This window comes from Coregonus clupeaformis, chromosome 18 (genome assembly GCF_020615455.1).
Source record: "Coregonus clupeaformis isolate EN_2021a chromosome 18, ASM2061545v1, whole genome shotgun sequence".
Classification (NCBI taxonomy): Eukaryota; Metazoa; Chordata; class Actinopteri; order Salmoniformes; family Salmonidae; genus Coregonus; species Coregonus clupeaformis.
The window spans coordinates 48,303,583-48,329,885 of NC_059209.1; the positions used below are offsets into that span (position 1 = coordinate 48,303,583).

At 43.0% G+C, this 26,303-nt stretch overlaps 1 protein-coding gene across 4 annotated transcripts in view; it reads left to right on the forward strand.

The window, feature by feature from the left end:
- LOC121530904 (transcription factor 7-like 1-A) overlaps positions 1 to 26,303 on the forward strand; it is a 45,956-nt gene that overhangs the window by 18,419 nt on the left and 1,234 nt on the right. For 2 of the 4 annotated variants that reach the window (XM_041836264.2, XM_041836266.1), the window contains 8 exons: positions 11,900 to 11,983; positions 22,110 to 22,245; positions 22,435 to 22,537; positions 23,150 to 23,233; positions 24,599 to 24,745; positions 24,984 to 25,146; positions 25,592 to 25,699; positions 25,931 to 25,982. In XM_041836264.2, coding sequence (XP_041692198.1) covers positions 11,900 to 11,983; positions 22,110 to 22,245; positions 22,435 to 22,537; positions 23,150 to 23,233; positions 24,599 to 24,745; positions 24,984 to 25,146; positions 25,592 to 25,699; positions 25,931 to 25,982 — 877 coding nt within the window. Of the gene's footprint in view, positions 1 to 11,899; positions 11,984 to 22,109; positions 22,246 to 22,434; positions 22,538 to 23,149; positions 23,234 to 24,598; positions 24,746 to 24,983; positions 25,147 to 25,591; positions 25,700 to 25,930; positions 25,983 to 26,145; positions 26,183 to 26,303 lie in introns of all 4 variants that reach the window. The other 2 variants (XM_041836267.2, XM_041836265.2) reach the window with 2 other exon arrangements.

Sequence of the window (26,303 nt, forward strand, 5' to 3'; positions counted from 1 at the left end):
AATGGTTATTTAGTTATCATTCAGCTTGTTGATGTGGATGTTGTCCTAACATAAAATTCTCTATTGCCCCCTGGGTGCCCTTAGCTACCTCCAAATAACCCCTGTAAACCAATTGTACTTGTTAAGAAGTCACAATGTTCTGCAGAGTGTCAAATTTGATTAAAGCCAAAGCAAAGACACAAGTAATCTGAAATGTGTAGCTTCGTTGTCTCCACCTAGACTTGTGGATCCAGTTAGTCAGACGTGATGTGTGTGTATATGTATATATTCTTCTTTTACAGCTTTTCATTGTTTGATTTGTAGTTTTATGGCCTTACATGGCATATTTCAAATCATGATGCAATGTTCTACACACTGATGAATTCCAGCTGAGATCCTAAAGCATTGGTTTCAAGTGATATTGGGATTCCTCCTTCTTCTGCCTTAGATTGTCCTTGTGATTCCTTCATTTGACACTTGTCCATATTTGTCTTAAATATGTTTTCAGAAGTTTGAAATGGTTGTCCACTAGCATGATTGATCAATAGTATACTAAATAATAAGATTTGAAATATATTCTGAAAAAATGTCCACAAAGAAAATGAAGAGCGGGGTCTCTGTGCAGTTGCAATATGGCAAAGCTTTGGAATTATTAAAGATGCACACTCCTCCACACCTTCCACTGGCATAATCCCTCATCCATTTACATGGTTTGATACAAAATCCTTACAAATGTGAATGATTTATTTGCTGCATAGTCAGACCAGCTAGCTACATTAAAAAAAGCTCTAATCAAGCCTATATGACATGGAATAGTCCAAGGAGTCCTTTTGTTTGATTTGTACATGGGCTGGAAAGGCCTACTATTGGAAATCCCTGAAGCAGGCTTTGGGGGCAAGTCTGATTCTCGTGTGAAATGGAAAGGCTCTATAGCTGTGGGCTGAGTTGACTGGGGCTGTATGGGTGTTGGCAGGGGGAGCGCTGTTCATGAATAGGGTCTTTGACTACCTCAGACCTGCCCTGAAAGGCAGGACAAAGACCCCAGGGCAATGGCTTAGAGCCTCACAGCTGAGCTACAGAATGCTGCCTTCACCCAGTCTTCCTCCCTCCTTGCCTGATTTAAATACTACAGTGGCTTTAAGCATTCTGGAGACCAAGTCTCACATCACTTCTATACGCCACATTTTCCAACAACTTTCTCCAGTGTTTTTATTTACTACATGCTAATGCTAGAAGGCTATTTACGTGAGCTATTGTGTTGAATCTTTGGAAGAGTGGTGAATAACCTTCAGTGAGCTCCTTATAAACAGACTGGGAATTGTTTGTTTCATCTTTATTGTATTTTTCGGTGATGTATTTTGCCATGTTATTCTGTTTTCCCTCCTTTGCTATAATTCATATTTGTCTGGGCTTAGCAAAGCCCCTCGTTAAACATGTATTAACACTAGCTCCATGGAACCCCCCTCCCCCCTCCCTCTTGTTGTTGGTAATCACAGCTATGCTTGGCGTCAGGCGGGTGAAGTCGTTCATTAGGGAACAGCGTTGTTTGTTTTCGTATAATATGGAGGTGTTGGCAAATAAATGAGATTAAATGAGATGGAGACTTTAACTTCAAATTAGTTGCTTGCTTCGTTATTTTGATTGAGCTGTGTGCTACCCCATGGTTTAAGACACGAAACCAAAAAAAGGCACGAAATCTTATTAGCAGAGTTAATGGGTCAGTTCAGCCCTGTCCAGACACTCTGTCCCCATAGGGTCTCCTGTTTCAGATGTCACTCAGAGCTTTGTTTGCCCCCCCAGGGTGAAGGGTGAGAGGTGAAGGTTCAGGGCCAGTTGGCTGAGTGGTCACCAAAGCCCCGGGTTCACTGAGCACATCCGTTCCTTTTTTCACACCAGCCCTAAGCTACGAAAAGAGAGGGAGAAAGCAACACTATTCTTGTTTTTTCCCCTTATCACAATCTTAAATTCATTTTCAGTCTCACTAATTCATTGATGTGATTATGGTGGGTAAATACTTTCACATGGGTGTAATGACATTGGCTTAGAACTTGTGCCTGAGACATGGATATGGCGTCTTATTGCAGGCTAGGCTAGTGCCATTGTATAACTATGATTTGTTCAAAGAGGAGATTAGTATTTTTGCTAGAGGCCTGCTTTGCTGCTCTCCTTCAATTACCTTTCACGCAATACAAAATGGCATTTTGATTTATTGAGCTTTTTATCAAATTCGGACTTATTATTTGCATGTGAAAAGTAATATTCTGGGGTTTACGCAAGGACACTTCGGCTCGAGCGTCTAGATCAACAATTCTGTTTTGCACCTCAGCAAAACTTCCCACCCAACATATAAGACTCCCAGCCTTTTAGTCCAAAACACCTCCAGAGTTTGCGAGCCAAAGACCTCACCCTCGTCAGCCCCCACCCACAACTCCAGCCTCTCTCCGCCCCACCACCACCCAACAAATGTCCTCCAGTCAGGTTTATTATGCAGTTTCACACAGACCAAAATTGCAGCTGCATGGAGAGCAATCTGGATCACATTAGCTCAAGAGCTGTGATTTATAAATTGTTTCTCAGGCCATAAATCCCTGCTGTAATTGTGCACAAGCTCCCCTCTCCCTTCTCTCCCCCTTCGTTCCTCCATCAGATCCTTCTCCCTCTCTCTATCTGACACACACAGCTTACAGTGCTCGGGTCATCTCTAATTGTTTGCAGGAGTGAGCACTTTGGATTTGGAAGAAGTTTGTTGCATTGTGAAGTGGGACAGATTTTTGTTTTTTAGGAAAGAATATATCCAGATATAAAGATATTTTCCTCCAATCTCAACAAAACTACTATGCGAGCTGAACAGCATAAGCAGTGTTGCTAGTGGTGATTGTGGAGAGTGGTCGGTGTTCAGGTCTGTGGCAGCGTGGTCTTGGCTCCACATTCCTAAACACTCTCAGTGTAATTGGTAGGGGCCTCCCCTTAGCTCTGCCCCCTATCTGGGAATCTGATATTTGCTGCAGCCCCTGGTCATAATCACCTTGCCCCTCTCATAAGAATGTATTCAGATTGAATTATAGTAATATGCAGCGACTGGAATTGTTGTCCATCTTTATGGATTTCTATCATGGTTGGGATCAATTCCATTTCACTTCCAGTCAATTCAGGAAGTACACTAAAATTCAAATTCTCTTCAATGCTTTTCAATTAGGAAAAATTTGAATTTAAATTGGAGTTTGGTTCACTTTCTGAATTGACTGGAATTTAAATGGAATTGACACCAACCCTGATTTCAATATCATTCCATTTACATTTAGTGGCCCCATTCTCCCTGATATCATGAAAATCTCCATGATATCATTGGCATTCATCAGGACTCTTGGCTAGCATTGTGCCTTTGGTACTTCCTATCATCCCTTTCAGATACAGATCATTTGATTTAATTTGACATGGCATTTATTATCCATAAAGATTTGTTTTCTTTCTTTAAGCTCACTGAATTTCATCCTCCTTCCTTTTCCTCCAAACCCTCCGGAAAGTATTTGTTCCAGAGGTTTTTCCTGAGTATTGGCAGGGACTGAGAGGATCATGTGTGCTTAGGAAGGTGAAGGTTCCTTGCATATGTTTACTACTCCATTGTTTTGCTCTCAGGCGACTTGGTGAACCTTGAAGAGGTAGAAGACCTTATGACCCAGGCTCGTTTTGCTCCGTGTCCCTCCTAAAGATTTATGTTTCTGGAATTAGGGGACTGGCAGGCAGGGGGATGGGCTGACCACTTGCTCTGGCTTTCAATTGACCTAAACTCTTTAGAAACTTTATTAGGAAAGTGCCATTTTATTCATGTTTGTACTAGTGAACATTTGAATGATTTTTTTTTTTGTTTCGTTGTTTGGCCGATGCAAAAAATATTTATCTAGAAAAGTGAGTCAGCAATACAGTCTGACTTTGTTTGATTACTCATTTTTATGTGAATACGGTTTTTTAAGTCAAAAGCTGCCATATTAAACTTGAACAACTTAACTCTGATGAATGGGCTGCAAGTTCAGGCCTGCCTACCCGCTGTGTGTGTGTGTGTGTATACTGTGTACATGTGTGTGTCAGAGAGCGAGCGAGAGGGAGAGAGAGTAGGTTAGCAGTGGGGTGAGAGGGGTGTCAGGCAGTAAAACTGAGATGAGGCAGGGCTGAGACTTCAGGCCCTAAGATTTGTGCCTACTCGCAGTGCAAACACAGGAGGCATCTGCAGGCAGCTGTGTGTGGGGGGAGGGGCTGGTGCTCGGGGCAGGGGGTGCGTGGAGCTGGTGGGGGGGCTGTAGAGTGAACACAATCAGCCCTCTGTTTTCATAAGACTTGTGGTATGTGAGAGCAGAAACAAATGTGTTTAATTTAGGCCCTTTTCTCTCTCCTTCTCCCAAGCACCCCACCCACCCCACTCTTTCAAACTGACTTTTTCTAAAAGATGCTTCATGGCCTCCTGCCTGTGTCAGCTGGTCTGAGGAGTTATACAAAAGTTGGCAGACTTATCCTCGTTTAAGATCAAATTTACCCTGAGGTGTAAATATTTATCTACATTTTCTGGAAAAAGTTTATTTTTGGTTTCTACATCAGTTTAGAAGTGATTACTGTGTAGAGGTATTTACCCTGTTGTGTGGGGGTGTATGGCGGACTTATTATTGCTTCTTAACCTGCTTGGCATGCACCACACACTCCATTATATTGGTAACCCATGCTGTCTCTGTCAGTACATTTGTGTTTGGTTATAAATGAAAAATGCAGGTTTCAATGATGTGTCATTTGTGTAGATGTTGCACTTTTAGCTCAGACACAGACACAGACAGAGAGAGAGAGTTAATTTGATTTCTCTCTTGCGCTTTACAGTAAACATCCAGCCAACCACTGTTAGCCACAACTAGTTCTGGAGTTAATTACACAGAGGTTTACGGCTGTGCATTTCAATGAAAGTAGGCTGCTCCCCAAACAATAAAATGTTGTGTTCCTGTACAACTGGACAAACAGTGCCAGGCGAAATGACGTGAAAGACAGACAGTCTCCTCCGTTATAAGTGTAGCATGGCTTGACATTGGACCGTATTAAAACTGAGTTTACCAGAGTAGCCTATCACAATTGAAACCAGATACCCCAGGTATGGAAAACCACATAATTGACTTCAAATAATTGAGTGCAACAGCGTGGCTGCCTCCTCTCTCTGTATGAGAAAGTGAGCCTCCTGCCAGACACATTATTATTTTCTTGTGGCTCTGATTATACATTGTTTAATTTGACCTGCCTGCCGTTGTTTTCTGTAATACAATTGCTAACTTATTCCAAACTTTCACCCCAACAAGTGCTTATTTTCCATTTTCCATTACATTTTAGTCATTTAGCAGACGCTCTTATCCAGAGTGACTTACAGTTAGTGAGTGCATACATTTTCATACTGGCCCCCCTTGGGAAACGATCCCACAACCCTGGCGTTGCAAGCGCCATGCTCTAACAACTGAGCTACAGGGGACTTTTCCCTAACCACATCTGATTTGAAATTGCCTTAAAGTAAATGAAATTCAATTAAAACAATAGTGTGCTTAGTTTAAAGAGACATATTCACTGTTCTGCTGTAGCAACACTCTTTAAGCTCTGGCTACAGGAAGCAATAATTCAAGATCATGTCAACCCCCCCAAAAAAAAAGCAGTCTCACTAAAGCCACAGTCTTTTTCACTCTAGTAAAACCCTCAAGTCAGTATTCAGAAAGGACAAAATAAGAGGTAGCAAAATCCATATTCTGTATAAAATATTTTTTGCAGCACAGTTAGCCTAGTGGAATGAGACGGAAGTCAAAATTAATTAGTGGGGACTTTACAAACAACCTAATGTTAGCAGCCTAAATAACTCAGGGCTTGCAGACCAGTTTGACATTTTTCAGAATATATATCAGCTAGTCATATGACATTAAAGCTCACTGAGTTCAATACAATTTAATCTATTTCATGTTTGTGTAATATTTAGAATTCCTTACAAAAATGTGTAGAAGAACACAAGCTGCCTTTTTTTCTGTTGAGCATAAAAGCAATAAGAAAGTGTTTATGATTATGCAAGTTGTCTTTGTTTTTCTGTGTCTTAAACCTCAACTTTGTAGCTTGTAGACGAGCATGGACCAGTGATGTCAGCTCTGTATTTGACCAAGACTGATGGTTGTTAGAAAGCATGGATGGTTGTTATGTTGGATTTATCTGGGACTGTTTGGCATGGCGTGTAACTGGTTTAGAATCTTGGCAAAGCCCCTCCACTGTGTTTTTAAGACCTCCCTCACGCTGCCTCCCCTCTTCACTCTACTCTCTCCCTCTTTGCGCTAATAGTTATTTTGTATACAAGAGCATGTTAAGAGGCCAATGAGCCTGGCCTTAATAGGCCATGTTGCCATAGAAACCAGTGCACTCTGGATGGCTGACCTTTGACCCAGTTTTTCTCTGGCTGTGAATAAGAGAGCAGGGCGACCAACCGGGTCACAATAGAGGCCCAGCGAGCTGAGTGAGTGCCCCTGTCACAGTCACTTAACTTCACTCCTCCACGTACTAATGGACACTTCGAATGTGCTAGCCATTAGAAGGATGCTAGTGACACTGCTGGAGACAGTAGCCTTCTCAGGGTTAACCCCATGCATAACCTGGGTGTCTGCTCTGGGCTGGGGCGTTGAGAAATATCACCCTGCTGTTCACATATCCTACCACACACATCTATAATTTTTATATTCTCAGATTAAAAATGGCATAGTTTGCAATGTATCCATTTTAAGACTTGTGCATTTAGCACACAGTTTATCCTGAAACTCAGTTTTTGGGGGAGTATGACACCAGGGCATTGAAAGTGAATTGATAATGTGTTTCTAGTTGTTATTGCCTTGGAGTAGTTCATCAACTTTTATTAGACACCAAGAGAAATGTAAACACTAGTTTAAGGCAATATTTTTCTTTAATGTGAAGAACATCTTGTTATTTACTGACAACTCCATAAAGGTGGGCAGTGTATATCTATGTTTACGTAAGAAATGATAAATACAGGGTGTGGATATATTCACGGTAACGAATTGTTATTTCCATCAATTATGTAGGCACCATAATATTTTCTCTGTAAGTTCCTTCGTTTTCCTCAAGATTGTTTTCATGGACAACTTCCTCTTAAGGTACTCCACTTTACTGCAGAGAGTCAGTCAGACTGGATAATGGGCTCTTTTTCCACTAACAGCTATTTCTGTGGCCAGTAGCAGCCAAGCTGACCAGTAGAACTGCTTGTCGTTTCCCCATCAATTAACCACTAATTAGCACAATGAGGGCTGAAGTTTGCTTAAGAATTGTCTATGTAATTGCCTGTAATGTCCGCAAACAATGGGTCTTAATTCAAACTTTGAGACAAGCTTATAATTGTATGTCATGCATAGATCAAGTAGAGGTGGCAATGGCTCGCATAAGCAGGTGATTTGAGCGGAGATAAACAGGGAGGGACTATGGCGTAAGGATTGGCAAGGCCATTGTGTGGTGCTGCTGTTCATATGGGTAGAGGATAATTAACACCTCACTCTAACAGCAAGCTGTGTGGCCCATTTTATTTTATGTTGGGGGGCAAAAGAAAACAATGGGGAGGGACTCTCCACAAAGTAGGTGATTGACATTATATGCTGGAGAAAGCCCTGGAAGCATTCCTCTGGCCCTGCTGTTTGGAGAGGAGAGTGATAGGGGGGTTGATGCCACAGCTCCAGGCAGGTTTTGGACCGGTCGGAGCTGGAGTGTCACTGTCAATTAATCTGTTGGTATTGGAAGGGCAACTCCACCACTTTTCAACCTCATTTTCATTATCTCCAGCACAATACCAGTGTCAACATACTGTATGTGAAAACGGCGCATTTCTATGTTTTGTAGAAAAAAATATAAAGTTAAAAGTTCTAGCCGATGACATCATCAAAAGTTAAAACATTAAACAGTGATTTACAAACACTATGAGATTCGCGGTGATGTGGGGAGCAAGAAATGGGTCTACACCGGTAGCGTTTGCTGGCCGAGAGTACTTAGCACCTCTGAACCGAGTGCCGGCCGTAATTTAGAAACCGAGTGCCGGCCGAAAATGACGGCATTCAGACCAACGGGTGGTCCCAAAAATACACACCGCCGAACGAACGGCAGACGAACGGCAGATCAACATTCGGTGCGGTGTGTGTGTGGTCCCTAAATAGACATTGTAGACATTTCCAAAGACACATTTTTGTAGTTGTTTGACTATAGAACAAAATACCCTGAGGACGTGCCATGCCTTTGACATCAATCGCAGATTGACTACACTCCAAAGTCTGCAGATAGTTGTTGGAAAAGTTTGGGCTGTTTTTTTCTGTCTCTGGCAGAGTGTCTGACTTACTTTGACAACAAATGTCCAGACATCTGCCTCTCCTCTCCTCCGTGCTCTGATGTTGCCTGGCCAGCAGTATGACGGCACACACTTCAGAGATGACAAAGACACTTGGCCATGTTTCCCCCTGTTCTGTGAGAGAAATGTAACAATTAGAACCCAACTCTGGCAGTCAGCATGCCCCAGAGCATTATGTTGTATTCTCTCTGTTCGAAAAACCAAAGGGCTTCATCTTGGCTTTTGGGAAATTTTCTGTGGCGACTTTGCCACCTTTGTTGCATCTGGGTCCCTGATAAGTAGCACAGTATTCTACTGATGTCTATTCTGAGTTCTGGAGGCAGAGGGAGGCTGGAAGACAATTAGAGGCATGGAAATGGATCAGATAGTTGCAGAAGTTGACTTTATTTGCACAGCTCTCACAGATTCTGACACTCTTCACCAGAGTAGTCTCTACAGTGAAACCAGTGTCTCAATGGAGGCCAACCTAGGTCTGCTCAAATTGTGTTTGTTTCTAATGAAATTAAGGGCATCTGCAAAGCATTACAGGATTGCCTGAAGTTTACTGTAAAGTGTAATTGCTGATTTTAGTTTATCAGTGGTTTCAATCTTTTACAGACTATTCAATAAGACTTCAGCCCCTTTTCAATAGTATTTTTATTAGTATCTTCCTATTTACCATGCCTTCCTTTCTGGGTTTTATGTACATGTTTATGAACCTGAGAACATTTTTATTTGGGGGGGATTTAATCAAATCTGTTAACCAGATTTCTGTGTTTTTAGTCAAACACAATTTGTAATTGATTTTTGCCTAAATGTTCTGTGATTTTGAAGAGAGAACATGACATTCCCACTTTGATTTTAGACTCCCGCCCCGTACTTAGAGTGAAGGAAAGATCTACATAACGACTGGTCTCTCAGCTTTTCCTGCATGAGGAACACTGACCTTTGCCTATATATGTGTGTGTGTGTAAGAGTGCTTGAGGAAAGATTTATAGAAAGCAGTTTAATAACTCTGAGCCCCCCCTGAGTTGATCCCCTACCGATGGTCTCTCGCTCTTGCTCTCTCATTAGTGAGTAGTGTGCGGCTGGTGTGTAGGTGACTACAGTGAGGTAGGAACTGCTGAGACTGGGTGTGTGAGGTAGACATTTACAGGGAGTGTTGGGGAAGATAGTCGTTTGAAGGGGTCTTTCTCTAACCAGCCGCTCCATAGAGTACAGTGGCAATTCTATAAAGGAGGCTGGCTCATTTTAAATTTAAAAGTGCCTCGGGGTATGTTCCCCAGTCCCATAGAAGCTGTCAAATAAGGGAAGGAGGGGGCGGGGGAGCTGGGGGCGGGCATGGTCAGGCCAGGGTAGACCAAACGCTCACAATAGGGCTTGTTTCATTTGCGGAGGGACTCGTGATTGACATAGATTAGACAGTGAAAAACGTATTGTTTTGGTTTTCCCTCCAGAAAGCAGCATTCATTGGGCAGTATGCACAGAACAAAATAAAGTTTCAATAGGGAGCTAGCAGCCTCTAAAAGCAAGGGCCTCCTGACAGTTGTATGGACTTGGGCCTATTAGTTGGGACCTGCGATTCAGCCTTGAGCAGTGTGGTGAAAATGAAGAGGACTGATGTCAACTCCAAGAATCCCTTTTGGATGCGAATAAGGGTCCCCTTCCCCCCTCCCTCAGTACTCTATTGGACCCCAGCTGTCAGGAAACAATACCCTCTGCCTGCTCCGACAAACTCATTCCTGAAAATGTTTTTCTCCCTCTCTCCCTTTCCCCCTCCTGTTATGTCTTTTCCATTTTTAACCCGCAGTCATCCAAGCTTCCTTCCTCCCTATGAACTCGAGTGATGAATGAAGCTTTAAAAATCTAATCCTGCAAAGATGATTGTCAACTCTTTTAAGCCTTGAATCTTTCACATGCATGCAGCGAGTTTTCCCCCTTTTAGACTTTGTGCAACATTATAATTTATTAATGAAAGTACACAGCCTTGGTTTATGTAAGATGAGGAAACGTGCCATGTCTTATTGTACAATATGGCTTTTTTCCATGCAAAATAGATATTTCATTTATTTTAATCTGGGGTGTGGATTTTGAGAGGGAGAGATGCACAAACTAGCTGAAACAGCTAAACTGTTAAACTGGTCTTAAACCCTTCAAATCAGTACAGTGAAACAGTCAAAGGTTGCCTGATAAGACCCAAGCCCATGTGGCTGAGGTTGGTTATTGGGACTCTGAGATACACATCATCCATCCTTCTCTCTATATAGCCTGCTGCTGACCTAGCCATTTTGGGGAGTGTCATAGTGAACATAAATTAAACTACTGAGTAATGTGCAAAACAACACGCAATTAGTAGATGCATTACAACTGACACATGCAGAGGCTTTGGAATCATGTTGGTATTCTATGCCCAAAAGGCAATGTAGATTAACTATGATACCAAATATCTATGTGTGCTCGCACAAATGCAGCGTAAGCGGAAATGAAAACCCTTTTAAGTAATTTAAAATCGTTGGATACCATGTAGAAAATCCACATGTATGACAGTCTGCTATATCCGGTATTTAAACTGATTCACAAACCAGATGGCTGAGCTCTGCATCGGTCCGAGCACCAGCTCCACACACAGCACCAAGACTTAAAATATATTTTTTAAGTGTTGCTTTCAGGAGGAGATAAAACAACTCCTCCATACATGACCCTGTTCCATGGGGAGTTACACATGGGCTGGACTGCCATAAATGAACAATTGTGTTAAACTCTGTGCCCCAAAAAATTTAAAAGAAAACAGTAATGTTTAAGCCAATGATAACAAGTATGATAGCAAGGTGAAAAATGCTAACAATAAAAGTGGATTAGTTTGGTTTGGGTCAAAAGGCCAAAACAATTCACCAGGATGCCATAGGCTTAGTGCGGAGACCCCACCCCTGCCTTTCCCCTCTCTCCTGATGGAGCTTCCTTCCAGCTGTCCCTTCCCACCCGCTAGTCGATGGGCGCCCACAGCTGGAATCTTGTTTTTCCCTGACAAACTGCGATTTCACAGTCCCCCTCCAGTCCGCTGTGTTCACATCCCTCTCCCCCTGCTGCCAAAAGCCTGCGTCTGTCTCCAACAGCATAGGAGTCTCATACAGGTGTCTGTCAGAGTTATGGCTCTCTGTTGGCTCCCACACCATTTATTACATTGTGGTCTGTTCTGGAATAGCTAAATCATATTTCATGCAATTCATTCTCAACAAGCATTAGCGAGTTAGTCTCAACACATTATAGCAAGTTAGGTAATAGGATATGGTGTAAAATATTGTGAGTGTGAACTGTGAGTGTATATGAAGCAGATTAGGTATTATTGTATAGAAATACATTCCTTTTCACTGTGATTGCTTTCATTTGAATCTATCTTGATCATCCTGTATCATTACAATTGTTGTTTGTTTGTTTCATTACTACCAGTAGTCTTTATTTATGTTTTCATGTTTTTGTATGCATGTCCTTCTTGTATTATTTTAATGCCCAGACATGTTTGATTCATGTTACTCCTTCTTCACCCCACAGTACCTGCAGATGAAATGGCCTCTACTGGATGTCCCTGGAGCTGCTGGACTCAAAGACTCCCGCTCCCCCACCCCAGGACACCTGGTGAGTACACCATACCATCCATCCATCTATCTATCCATCCACTGGGTCTAGTCACAGCTCACAGCACCCTACACTACACTACATCATTACACAACAGTCATCTAGTCATTCCATACCATGCCAGTCCAATACATAATTTATCATTAATTATCATATAATTTAAGTTCACGTCTGGCCAGTTCATATGCCTTTCCGTAGATAAGTCGTCTGTGATTAATGTTTTGGCACAGCCTCTTTTGTCCACCTCTTGACCTGCAGGACCTTGCAGGACCTGCTGGGCCTGTTACACCTCACATGGAACCGTGTTTTCGTGATAACACTAGATAAACAGCACTAGGGATCAACATACCATGAAGTGTGGAGAGAATGTATAACAGCGTATCGTGCCTTAGATCATATCTTGCTGATCTGGGGTTAGGAAAGTGATCTGTAGATGTGCTCAGAGAACCACCCTCAGTCACCACGCTGTGAGAAAATAACCACAGAGACTCAGCCTGTGACCTCAGTAATCCTGGCTAGACGGGTCTGTTTTAGTTTGTGGTGTGATCTCATAAACGCAATGATGCACTTGACAAAGTCCTCATTGAGTGGTGTCAATGGGAAGCTGTTGTCAGTGGGAGCAGTGCTGGCCTTGCCCTGGGGAATCCAGAGCTGCTCTGTGGCTGACTTCACTCTCAATTGGAAGCCAATTAAATATATTTTATTACAATAAGTGCTGACCTGTCGGTGACTCTCTGAGCATGGCTCGTTTGTTTTGTTCCTGCCAATGGATTTTATTTTATTTACTTAATATATAACATTATGAAATGCAAGGGCTTGCATTATGGGACAGCAAAACATCTGAATAAGTAGCAGAGTAATAGCAAGTGAATCAGGAGGAATTGAAAGGGGATATTGAAGACTTGACGTGGACACTGAGGTCTTTGGCTTGGTTCCATGCTGCCCTGCCTTGGCTGAAAATTCCGGATTTGTCTCTTGCAGCGAGCTTTCTATATCTGTGCGACCTTCATCTTTATTGAACGTCTATTGAACCAGGAAGGTCAATAGAGAGAGACTTATTGTGGACTTTGCCATTCAGACGTGAGGGTTTTACTGTAGCAAATTTTGAAGGAGAATATTTGACTTACTTATTTTAATTGCCTAACTTTAGATTTGGTAGTGGACAGTTTGCTTGTTCCCATCATAAGTCACTGTCTCCTTTCTCTTTTTATATTTTCTTCCCCTTCAGCTAAATCTCTTCTGGCAACAGAGTATCAGGTCATGTGAACTAGAAGAGGAAGTAGCCATGGTAGATCAGGTGATCTGAGACAAAGGGTCATCAGATGTGTGAGCAGAAGCATCCTCTGATACAGAGGGAGTGTAGCCTCGTAGCATGGGCCACTGGGGATTCAGACTGAAACACCCCACTGTGCCCTTACTCCCACCACACACACACACTCCACGGCCATAAGCCCACATGCCCTTCTGGTGAGCTGCTGCCAGGGAGCCAGGCTGATTATGTGCTCATTACCCCAGTAGCAGAGAGGGGGAGCAGGAGGCAGGCTCCCCAGGCCTGCAGAGCCCCAGCACTGCACTAATGAGAGCAAAGGGAGCGGATGGGAACCTACAGAGGTACACAGGGGTCCAGGGATTACTGCCCAGGGGCCAGGGCCAACACCAGCCAGAGGGACCTGAGGAGAGGGAGCCGGGGGACAGCAGCAGGGCTTCCATCAACCACAATCTTTATGTATTCCTGCTCTCTTCTGCAAGGACTCATTACATGTCATAATTGTATATTCATGATGGCTGGCGTGGAGACAACGTTTTTCTCTGATATTGATTATGTGGGACTCCTGGGGGTGACCCTCAAGTATGCACGTACGCATGTACCTTCAGAATCTTCAATTGTTCATGCACATATGACCCTTTTATTGATTACTTATCTGCCCTAGAATGTGTTTGTAGAAAGGCCTTCTCCCCCCTTAGTGTATTTGCTGATGAATAAGTCATTTAGCAGCAGCTCTACAGCAGTAATGAGATGATGATGATGCCATCGCTGATGATCAGATTCCTGGTGACTCAGATCATCAAGTGTCCCTCACGGTGCCTGGCCTGCAGCAGACAACAATGTGCATTGTAATGAATGATGGAGCTGGTCTCACTAGGACTCCTCTCATTGTGTTAGTGGACCAGGAGCGAGAGGAGGCTTTGAAAAAGATATGAAACCCTTGTGTGGATATGAAAAGCCCAGGGAACGGGGAAGTCTGTCCTGTAGCTGCTGTGCAGATTGGGTCCATAAGGCCTGTATGCTAATCGGAGCCTGCTCTGGCCGAGATCCTCAATTATTCACGAGACAGGTTTGTTTAGCATTCAGTTGGTATTGCTTTTGGTAGTATTGGGGGGGGCTACCTCTTCATTCAATATACATCAAAGGCAATGCAGGGCCAGGTGATGTATTGTGGGAGTCAGCCTCAGCCTTGTCACTCCACCAGTAGTGTCCGGCCTTGCTGGACTGGACTGGACAGGGAGAGAGAGCTGTCTGCCATCTGGCTCCTGTGCATTTGCACAGCAGCAATAACGCACTCCTCAAACTTGAGTAATGCAGCCCGATCATCACCATGGTGATCACGCTGTCAATACCGCTCCTTCAGGTCATTCTACCATTCCTACTGGTTGGTCCATGTTAGACTGTTCGACATGTGGCACTCCAGTCTCCTTTTCACCTCATTTAACACCTTATTTACTTAACAAAAGGTACATCTCAATAGGTGGTCAAGGTAAGTCATGACATGACACAAGTAGGGTGGGCCTTTCCACTTTTGTTCTCTATTGTTCCTCAAGCAAGGGGGAGTCTGATGACATCACATTTGACCACCAGACCAACTCCTTGAATGCCCTACTCCTTGAAGTTCGCAGTTGTCTAAAAAACACTACTTTGCAAAAAACATATATTTTTTTACATTTTTAGTGTGTGTACCAGGGTAGAAAAGCCAATTTAAATAAAATTGGCGCTGGCCAATTGTCCGGGAGAAGAAGAAAAAATCCCATTATGAAGTAATGCTTTTTAGCCTATTCATTGATGGAAATACCAGTCTATGGAAATACATTTGACTGGTCATGCTTATCGGTTTATAGGTTAATTTGCATAATTTTGTGGAATTAAATAGTCAAGTGTGTAGTCTACAGTTTATTCATCAAGTATCTTATTTATCACACACGTACAGCATACAGATACAGAGCATTTGAGCGGAAAATCAGTCAGACAGCGGAGAGCTGCTGCTGCTGCAGCTTCTCAAATGCAAGGGAAGGCAGGCTTCATCAGCGCGTCACACACCACTTTGAGCTGGAGGCAGTATGCATTTTGAAAACATACTTAATTGTTTGAAACCTGAATGTTTTAACACATTATGAGGCATCTTACTTTGCTTCAAAGTAGGCTTCTAGAACTCCTCTCTTTCTAAATTCTAGCGGATATTTTAATCTCTGTCACATGAAACCGCTCGCATGCAGTACCCTTTTGACAATGGTGTTTTCCCGCTAATTGCATTATGGAACGAACATTCACGTGTAGCCTACTGCCTTGTGTGCGTTGCTGCGCTTATAAAGTGAAGAAATAGTAGTTTATCAAAATTGTAAGCTAAACGTTCTGATCTGTTTCATTCGACGCATTGCTTTAAAAAAGAAAAATGGTTGTATGAATTTGGGATCCATCTTCCCACAACTGTCCCAGAGTCTGTTTTGGATTAGGATATTTATTTATGGACAAGCTGACCATATAGAATAGGTTAACTTTTCTACTATGGGTGAGAGTAGATTGACATAGGCTAGTGATTTTGCTGTTCGTTACTGGTCTTGTAGGCTGAGGAAAAGTAAATGTGGACAGTTATTCTAAACATCTTCAAAGTGCTCATCAAAATTCAGTAAGAAGTTCCGCACATCATTGCATCCTGGACTTGCATGTTCTGTTAATATGATTTACCAAAATCAAAATGTGATTTCTGTCATTCCTGCCCTAATCAGGTTACGCCACATTTTCCTAATGGAAACCCTGGGGTGTACTTTACTGTACTTATACACTACATGACCAAAAGTATGTGGACACCTGCTCTTCGAACATCTCATTTTCCCCCTTTGCTGCTACAACATCCTCCACTCTTCTGGGAAGGCTTTCCACTATATGTAGGAACATTGTTGCGGGGAATTGCTTCCAATCAGCCACAAGCATTAGTGAGGTCTGGCACTGATGTTGGGTGATTAGGCAGTTGGCGTTCCAATTCTTCCCAAAGGTGTTCGATGGGGTTGAGGTCAGGGCTCTGTGCAGGCCAGTCAAGTTCTTCCACACCGATCTCGACAAACCATTTTTGTATGGACCTCGCTTTGTGCACAGGGGTACTGTCATGCTGAAACAGGAAAGGGCCTTCCCCAAACTGTTGCCACAAAGTTGGAAGTACAGAATTGTTTAGAATGTCATTGTATGCTGTAGCGTTAAGATTTCCCTTCACTGGAACTAAGGGGCCTAGCCCGAAGCATGAAAAACAGCCCCAGATCATTATTCCTCCTGCACCAAACTTTACAGTTGGCACTATGCATTGGGGCAGGTAGCATTTTCCTGGCATCCGCCAAACCCAGATTAGTCCGTCGGACTGCCAGATGGTGAAGCAGTTTCCACTGCTCCAGAGTCCAATGGCGGCGAGCTTTACACCACTCCAGCCGATGCTTGGCATTGCGCATTGTGACCGTAGGCTTCTGTGCGGCTGCTCGGCCATGGAAACCCATTTCATGAAGCTCCCGACGAACAGTTATTGTGCTGACGTTGCTTCCAGAGTCAGTTTAGAACTTGGTAGTGAGTGTTGCATGTTGAAAGTCACTGAGCTCTTCAGTAAGGCCATTCTACTGACAATGTTTGTCTATGGAGATTGCATGGCAGTGTGCTCGATTTTATACACAGGTGTGGCTGAAATAGCCAAATCCACTAATTTGAAGGGGTGTCCACATACTTTTTACTAGCAAAAGTTAAAACATCAATGGAGGACGTTTACAGGGAATGTGACTAATGAGATCTGATAGTCCTGACTTCAGTGTTTGTCCGCCCAGTCCAGTCATCAGATCATCAGGACTCACAGCTCAAATATGGCCTCCTGCTCTGAATTTGAAAAGTTTACCTATTCTATATGGTCAGCTTGTCGAGAAATAAATATCCTAATCTTGTGTTTCAATACCCCATTACAGAGCAATCATGTTGACAACAGGAGCGTTGGTCTTGGTCACTATGTGTCAGCAGCTTGTCATAACTCACTTACAGCAGGATGGAGGTCACCAGATTGCTTGTTAAGTGAATCGAAGTGGTAAGAGCTCAGCATTGACATGGGTGTGCTTCCAAAGATGGCTTGTCCATGGAGTGTCCGTTGATATTTTCGGCACATTAGACTGAATAGCAGTTTTTTGTAAAGACGTCGAATGAGAATGGTACAGGTTGGGTTTGCAAAGCTACTTTCTACTAGCTTGCGGTCAAAAATTGTTTGACTGTGTGTGCTCTGAGATTTGCCAGTGTTGGATTACGCATGAAACAACCAGAGTCCATCATGAAATCAAAGGCTTTGGAAAGCCTGAACTGAATACTGATGGGAAGGCTGCAGTCCTTCCATGGCTCTGCAAAAACACTGCTTTTATAGACATACACTGGACTCAGTACCTCAGTGAAAGTCAAATATAGGAACCAGGTCCCAACATCCATGTACACAGCCATCTGAAAACAAGAAGGTACACTTTCAAAATCGGCTCCTTGGGCTATTTGATTAATCAGTGGTGAATAATTATTCTCTACATACTTTTTTAGTAATTTCTTCATGTTTGTAGGTTTCCAGTTCCACAGACACAAATTCATAAAAACAAAATTTAGCTTTTTGGTCTTAATTGAAGGATATGGTTAGGCATAAGGTTAGCAGTGTGGTTAAGTTTAGGATTAAGGTTAGGGTTAGGTTTGAAATCACATTTTAAGAAGATAAATTGAAGAAATAGGCTGAATTTATGACTTTGTGGCTGTAGTAACTAGTGGCTACTATGTTTGTGTCAATGCTTGCCCTCTCAGTTCCTCATGTGACCTAGGTGAAACCCTAAATTATTTATTGGTGTCTAGCAACTGCAACGTGACACGGCCATTTTGTTAACCTTAAATGTAATTGCCATTGACCCTTTGAGTTGGGATGACTGGTCAGAAGCAGCTTGTCTGTGATGAATGTCATAGTTTTTGGTGGGCATGTTCTAAAAGCGACTGTGTCATGTCCCTTTCCTGTTGGCATTGAAAAACAAGGCTTGGATTTCTCAACATGCCATGCATTCTTTTCACTCTTTCTTTCCTGGAGTTTTGAAAGGCTTCTGAGCCTCCCACCCAGAAGTGATCGCGTAGCAGAAAGGCACACACAAAGCTCTGGGGTTATTCAGTTTGTTCTGAGCACTCTTCCCCATCGGCTGTTTGCCTAGTAATTCAATTCAGATGTGCAGGATCCAAAAACATGTTTATTTGAATGAAATCTACCCCTCCACCCACATTGACCAAGGACTGTGCTTTTCTTAGCAGTGTTCCAAGTTTAACGGCTCAGTGAGGTACTGCCACCTTGGACTCTTTCGCCTCAAACCGCTTAACAGACAGCCACCTTGTCTCTTCACTGGCTCAGCAACTTTTTGCTATTTTTCATCTTCCTGTTACCGTGTCAACTCGAATCTAATATCATTCCTCAGTGTTGCCACACGTCAGTTGTGAAGGCATTGTTCTTTGTTACAGGGACTGGGCAGTTTAACTAGCTGGCAGGTCTATGTAGAGAGCATGATGTCTGTGTGCCAATGCAGGTCCCATCTGGCTCCAGATTGCTCTTTCTATGTCCCGGCCGTCACGTAGATTTTGTTTATATTTCAAACACAGCTCATGTTCCATGTGGTTTCCTTATTACACATTGCCCATGGATCATGAAACCAAGCATGTGAGGCTGTGATGGGTAGGAGGGTTATTAGAGGCTGAATTGAGGTATTGATGGGCTGGGGAGTTGCTTCTTCTTTTATTTAGAACCATGATTAAGTAGGCGTTCTTCACATTTACACGTTAAGACCACTTGTTGTTGTGAGATTCATTTTTCATGTTTGCTAACTGGTAACTACTGTTGAACTGCTTTCCAGCTGAAAGTTCAATGTGAGAATGAAGAACTGTAATACCATTGCCTTTGTGTTTATTTAATTGTAACTACTCGCAATATTCTGATCTAGAGGAAGGGACTTGCTTATTGCTTTTCAGTCAGCACCTAATAACCCAGTAGAAGTTGATGAGGTAACCATCTATGTACCTAAAGGTAGACCACAGAGGGACCTCTTCTCTGAAGATGGTTTAAGCAGGTAGGCCGTTGGCCAAAATGCTTTTGCATGTGGACAGCCCACGTCTACATATTTCTGTTCCGTACATTATTTGGCTTGCTTTAATCGTATGCAGACTGGTCCTTCATGTTGAAACTGGCGCTGTTAAACTTTAAACTCTGTTCTGAGCGAACACATGATTGGTGTATTCCAAAGTGTGAATTATTAATGGCGATCATTTCCAATTCTCACTGAAGTGCTTCCCAAAAATGTGTTGGCACTCAGGTCTAGAGGTCTCAAACAGCATCCACAATATATGGAAAATTCACTCACATTGTACATGAAGTAGAACAACAAAGAATGCCTGAAGTATACATGACATTTGGGCTTTGGGTTTTCTACATTATGCATAAATGCTTTATGCAACATCAGTGTTTTCTCTAGTTTTTGTTTTAGCAGCGGTGGCAACGGTCGCGGAAAGGGGGGGATACCCATTGACTTCCAGTCATTGCGCTAATGCTAATTAGCAACTTCCTTCAAACTGTAAGCAGAGACATAAGAATGGTATCCACGAGTTCATCTGACTCTGGAGAAGTAGATAAAGGGCCTATATATATATATACACACACACACACACACACACACACACACACACACTCTGAGTGAGTATATCAAACATTAGGAATACCTTCCTAATATTGAGTTGCATCCTCCACTTTGGCCCTCAGAACAGCCTCAATTCATTGGGGGCATGGACTCTACAAGATGTCGAAAGCGTTCCACAGTAATGCTGGCCCATGTTGACTCCAACGCTCCCCACAGTTCTGTCAAGTTGGCTGGATGTCCTTTGGGTGGTGGACCATTCTTGATACACACGGAAAACTGTTGAGCGTGAAAAACCCAGCAGCTTTGCAGTTCTTGACACAAACCAGTGTGCCTGGCACCTACTACCATACCCCGTTCAAAGGCACTTAAATCTTTTGTCATGCCCATTCACCCTCTGAATGGCACACATATACAATCCATGTCTCAATTGTCTCAAGGCTTAGAAATCCTTCTTTAGCCTGTCTCCTCCCCTTAATCTACACTGATTTAAGTGGATTTAACAAGTGACATCAATAAGGGATCATAGCTTTCACCTGGATTCTCTTGGTCAGTCTATGTTATGGAATGAGCAGGTGTTGTTAATGTTTTGTATACTCTGTATACTCTGTGTGTGTGTGTGTGTGTGTGTGTGTGTGTGTGTGTGTGTGTGTGTGTATGTGTATGTGTATGTGTATGTATATGTATATGTATATATAAACATCATATAACATCATATAATATGAAAGCTTTATCCATGTATTGTGTGCTTATCGTTAATTTACACCTAATGTGCACTTTGAATGTACTTTACCTTTTACAAGGCGTTAATCATTTTAAGTAACTTATCTCGCTTTGCATCTGCAATTTCCTCATCACAACTGGCATTAGTGAAATCAAAGCAGGCTTTGGAAGCAGGAGAAACACGTTCGCTAACACTTGGAAAGGTTGGAACTGCTTTAAACAATTCTAAGCAGTGTGAAGTAAGAGAGCGTACAGTCGTCTCAATGCAAACCTTGTTCCCTCCTGGACCTCGTTGGATAGATGAGAGGTTGAGAAGGGGGTGGGGAGGGATACTGAAGAAAGGTTAGGTTTTAGGAACAAGACTCCTTTCTCCCCCTATCCCTGGTCCTCCCATGTGACGAGTTGGGCCAACAAGCGTTTCATTGAGCAGGGCAGCCAGAGGAAATAACTGTGAGGCCGAACGCTGCCTAATGAAAGAGATGCTGGTTATTATTACCATCATCGTCCTCCTGGCTGTCCTGGCCAGCTCCACTAGCTAGCTGCACTACAGTTAGGGGATATGGAGTTTCTCTGCCACCACACAGCTCTATTAAAATAGCTGAAATAACAATGAGGCTGCTCCAACAAAATCAAAGTTCTTTAACTTCTTGAAGTGTATGTATAACCCACCTCCCATTGTGATTGGTGCTGTATTGTGAGTGCTTTGAGTGTATAGGATTTGATTCCCTTAGACCAGATCGATAGATCTAGTACCAGTGTACTCAAACCATATCAATGAGAACCTAAAAACACTGTTCAGGGTTAATGTCATCCTACATGGATCAATGAAGAACTGAATAGTGTGTGGGTGAGTTAGCGGTGTGAGATAAGGGATTAGCCATGTGTATGGGCACTGAGCTACCTACGGTACTGGGGGCTTGTGTTGGTGTGACTTTTGGATCTTGGGCCCTGTTGTTTTGCCTGTTGGGCTGAACAAACAGTTCTCTCCTCCACTAAATGGCTGTAATGGTGTTGGTATGCATCCGCAGGCTTTCACTGTGTCTTGGTGGGGATCCAGATTGCATCATAGGGCCTGTCACACACACAGCCACAGCCTGTATTGTTTACCAGGGAGGGCGGCCGGCAGGCAGGCAGACAGGCAGACAGGCAGCATTCTCAGGCATAGGGGCTAACCCTCACCTTTACACACATGACTCAGTGACACAGTGACTACCAACAACAAACATCATGACCTTCATGCCAACTGAGTCCATGGTGGATTTGGAACACAGTTTGCATTAGGATGCAGAGGGATATACATGTTGGTCAGTGTCATACATGTCAAGCATCAGGCACAACAAATGTCAGACTGTGTTATGAATGAGCCTGTTTCGGTGTGAGTCTTTGGAGACCGAGGGAGACTATTAAACCCCTGGTCTATCCAGTCCTCTCTCTCTGGTGTCTAAAGCCCCTCTGTGTGTTCCTCTTGTCTTTCCTACAGTCCAACAAGGTCCCAGTGGTGCAGCATGCTCACCACGTCCACCCGCTGACCCCCCTCATCACCTACAGCAACGAACACTTCTCCCCCGGAACCCCTCCCTCACACCTCTCCCCGGAGATCCTTGACCCAAAGACCGGTACACACATACACACACAACCTCATAGAATATCATGTTGCTGCCTAGAACAGCTCCTAATCCAAAGCATTACATGGCTTGTATTAAACTTAAACTGCAGTATATCTATTAATTTCTTAGAGAAATTGACCTAGTCTGTGACTTAAAATTACCTAAATGCTTAAACTGTCCCCTCTGTGTTCCCTTCAGGCATTCCTCGGACTCCCCATCCATCAGAGCTCTCTCCATACTACCCCCTGTCTCCAGGTGCAGTGGGACAGATCCCTCACCCTCTGGGCTGGCTGGTACCACAGTGAGTAACACACAGCATTAAATAGAACAGTATTATATACATGTTTATGCACCCTCCTCCCCAGATTTCATATGAACACATCATAAGCCATGGCAAAAAATTTAAAATGACAGGAAATAGAAAGAAAACGCTAAATTTTCTCTCAGCCTCATGGCAAAATGTGTAGAATAGCAGGAAATTAGCTATAAAACAGCACATTTTCCTCTCTGTCCCATGGCAATATGCCATGTATCTGTGGAGTAACCCACATCCTTCTAACTCATAGACATGGAGAATAGTTGTTTGGTTGATGTGCATTTATCTAACAGTCCTAACATGATATAGTATATGAGAAACATTGAATACGATATATTATGTACAGTATTTCTCAAACCTTGCAGTAAAGGATGTTCTGATGTAATTTTGATAATAAAACACTGACATATTTGAGATATTTATGATAAATTCTTCACATTCTATGGGTTTTGCTATGGGTCTTGTTACCAATTTGAACGGTGCTTTTCTGCAAGCAGGGGATTGCAGTTGAGTGCTGGATTAGTGCTGGTGCGTTATCTGTCAGCTGTGTCTGATCCTCTTCTCACTGGTGCCTTCCTCTACTCCTCTGGTTCTCAGGCAGGGCCAGCACATGTACTCTATCCCCCCGGGGGGGTTCCGGCACCCCTATCCCACCCTCGCAATGAATGCATCCATGTCCAGGTCAGTGGATCTCTTTGATCTTTGTCACCCAGTCTCAGCTATGCCCACCAACCCCTAACCATCCCTAAAAAGAGATATTCAATATCTTGTGGTTGTATTACATTCTGTAGTCATGTTTATGATGTTCTCATTGCTGGTTTATAACAGTCTTAGGACAGGGTTATTCAACCATGGACACTCAGTGGGCTAGGGACTACAAAGGAATATGGGTGCTAAGTCTTCTAAAAATGAGCTCAGCCTTCCTTCCAAAGAGAAAGTGAACAGATTATTGTCATTCAGAACCCTACCCTGTAGACATCACTGTATTTTCACTGTGAGCCAGGCCAGGCCAATGTTATGAGTTGATCTGCTACACACACACAAAGATGAAAGGTCTGAGAATTGATTAAGACAAAACAAAGCTCATCTGAACCGACAACTCCCATCTGATTGAACTTTCTGCCCCACTGTCAAAATTTGAAAGATTTGTACTCTCAGCTGCTGCCACAGTGTTACAAAGTTTGTCTTACCCTCCGTCCCACCTGAACAAGGCTTGTTCAGGTAATACTTGACAGTTTTGTCATAAATATATCATAATACTGTATGTATATGATGTTCTACTTTTTATTTTATGTTTTACATTTTCCTTTTCCTCATCTAGTTTTTTAGCGGCTGCTGGGATGGTAATGGTGGAAGAGCCCCCTCTTTTATGTATGATATGATAGTTTAAGTAGAAAGATATTGGAGAGATTAAAGTTTAAACCCAATTACTAATGGTTTGTCCTCAATTTGACTTGCTACTGTTAAGTAACTTTTTTTATAGCAAGAAAAACATCTGTACTCACTCACATGAAGTACAAGGTTATAGTGTATTTTGGACTTTCATGGACCGTATCTGTCTTGTAAATTTGACGAGATTTTTATGAAACATTTAAGGATTTTCCTTTCATGTATTAACAAGAACGTGTGGCAGAGGAGCATGGAACTTAATTTCCCCCTTTGTCTATGTACAATGTACCATTGTGTTAGCTGTCGGAAAATGAGAGTTGTGCTATCTGAAGGTGTTCTGTTCTGGTATCTGTGGAAGAAAGACCCTGCATGGTTTTGAACACGGGGAGGAAAGTGGTTTCAGGTGTCATGTCCCCTCTGTCACCATGGTTACCAGACACTCCACTTTTCTCCAGGCATGGTCGGATAAAGGGGCTTTTGAAAAAGCCTTTATATAAAAATATATATGTAGCTCATTGTGGACATTACTTTTGTCTAGACTCCAGACAAACAGTCAAAGCAGTTAATGTCGACTTGACAGGTCAGACAGAAGGAGTGTGTAAAAAGTTTGTTGAAAGTTTGTTAACCGTTGGGGTTGTTTGTCTTTGTTGTTTCCAGCTTGGTGTCCAGCCGTTTCTCCCCCCACATGATGACCCACCACCCCCACGGCATGCACCAGACTGGCATCCCTCATCCTGCTATCGTATCACCAGCCATCAAGCAGGAGCCAAACACTCATGACCACATGAGCCCCTCTATGCATTCGTAAGGACCAATAACTAACTGAGATTCTTCACATTTACTTAAAACCAAACATATAAACACTCTATTTTATTTACTCTTATTAAAATTGGTTGTTGACTGACTTTCCCGTCTCTATTCATAATTCCATTTAGAGGGCCAGGATTCTAGAGCATCCTGTTTCTTTGTAAGAAGTCAGGGACCTCATACACAAGGAGGACTATTTTAAGTGACATTTGCAATGTGTGTTTTGTTGTCTCAGCAGGAAGTCTCCTGGCCCGGCGAAGAAGGAGGAGGACAAAAAGCCCCACATCAAGAAGCCTCTGAATGCCTTCATGCTGTACATGAAGGAGATGAGGGCCAAGGTGGTGGCTGAGTGCACCCTAAAGGAGAGCGCTGCCATCAACCAGATACTGGGCCGAAGAGTGAGCACAGCACAACACAACACAGCACTGCCTGATCACACAAACACACACCACAGTTTGTAGGTGTCTCCTGAGTGGCGCAGTGGTCTAAGGCACTGCATCGCAGTGCTAACTGTGCCATTAGAAATCTTGGTTCGAATCCAGGCTCTGTCGCAGCCGGCCGCGACCGGGAGACTCATGGGCGGCACACAATTGGCCCAGGGTAGGGGAGGGAATGGCCGGCAGGGATGTAGCTCAGTTGATAGAGCATGGCGTTTGCAACGCCAGGGTTGTGGGTTCGATTCCCACGGGGGGCCAGTATAAAAAAATATATATATGTATTCACTAACTGTAAGTCGCTCTGGATAAGAGCGTCTGCTAAATGACTAAAAATGTAAATGTGTGTGTGTAAATTCTGTACATGCTTTGACCAGTTCTCTGACTTTTGTCATGTTTGTGTTCACAGTGGCACTCACTTTCGAGAGAAGAGCAAGCCAAATACTATGAGCTGGCAAGGAAAGAGCGGCAACTCCACTCCCAACTCTACCCAGGCTGGTCAGCACGAGATAACTATGTGAGTAGGACATTTTCCCATGGATCTTTCAACAATGAGGGAAATGTGGGTTACGTAAGCGCCTCATATCCAGTTGGTAAAAAAATAATTCCATATATACTGTATTTCTAATGATCTACTATACTTTTGTTCTCATACACTAAAGTTGTTTGATGTAGTGTTGAAGCATGTTGCTTTCATTTTGATAGTAACCCGTTTTTTCTGACTACATTGTTTTGTTTATCTGTGCAGGGAAAGCGGAAAAAGAGGAAGAGAGATAATAAGCCAGACTCAACACCAGAGGGTAAGGGGCCCTTTTCTCTGTTCTTCTTGGACCTTTCCTCTCTATTTAGGGCAGAAAGAACTCCATCTATAGGCCTGTGTGAAATAGTGCCTCTAGCTACACTTGGCTTGCCACTAACTCCTTCTAACTAACTCCTCTCTTCCCTCTATACTTTGACAAGCAGCATATGAAGTTCAGTGCTAATAGTGACGTTGTGGCAGGTATGTCTGCTGTTATGAACCAGTAAGGCTGAACTGCAGGCCACTGCTCTCCACTCCACCTGCAGTGGTCTGGTCTGTTGCAGCACAGCACTCAAACCTCATTTACATGCAGGCATTTAAT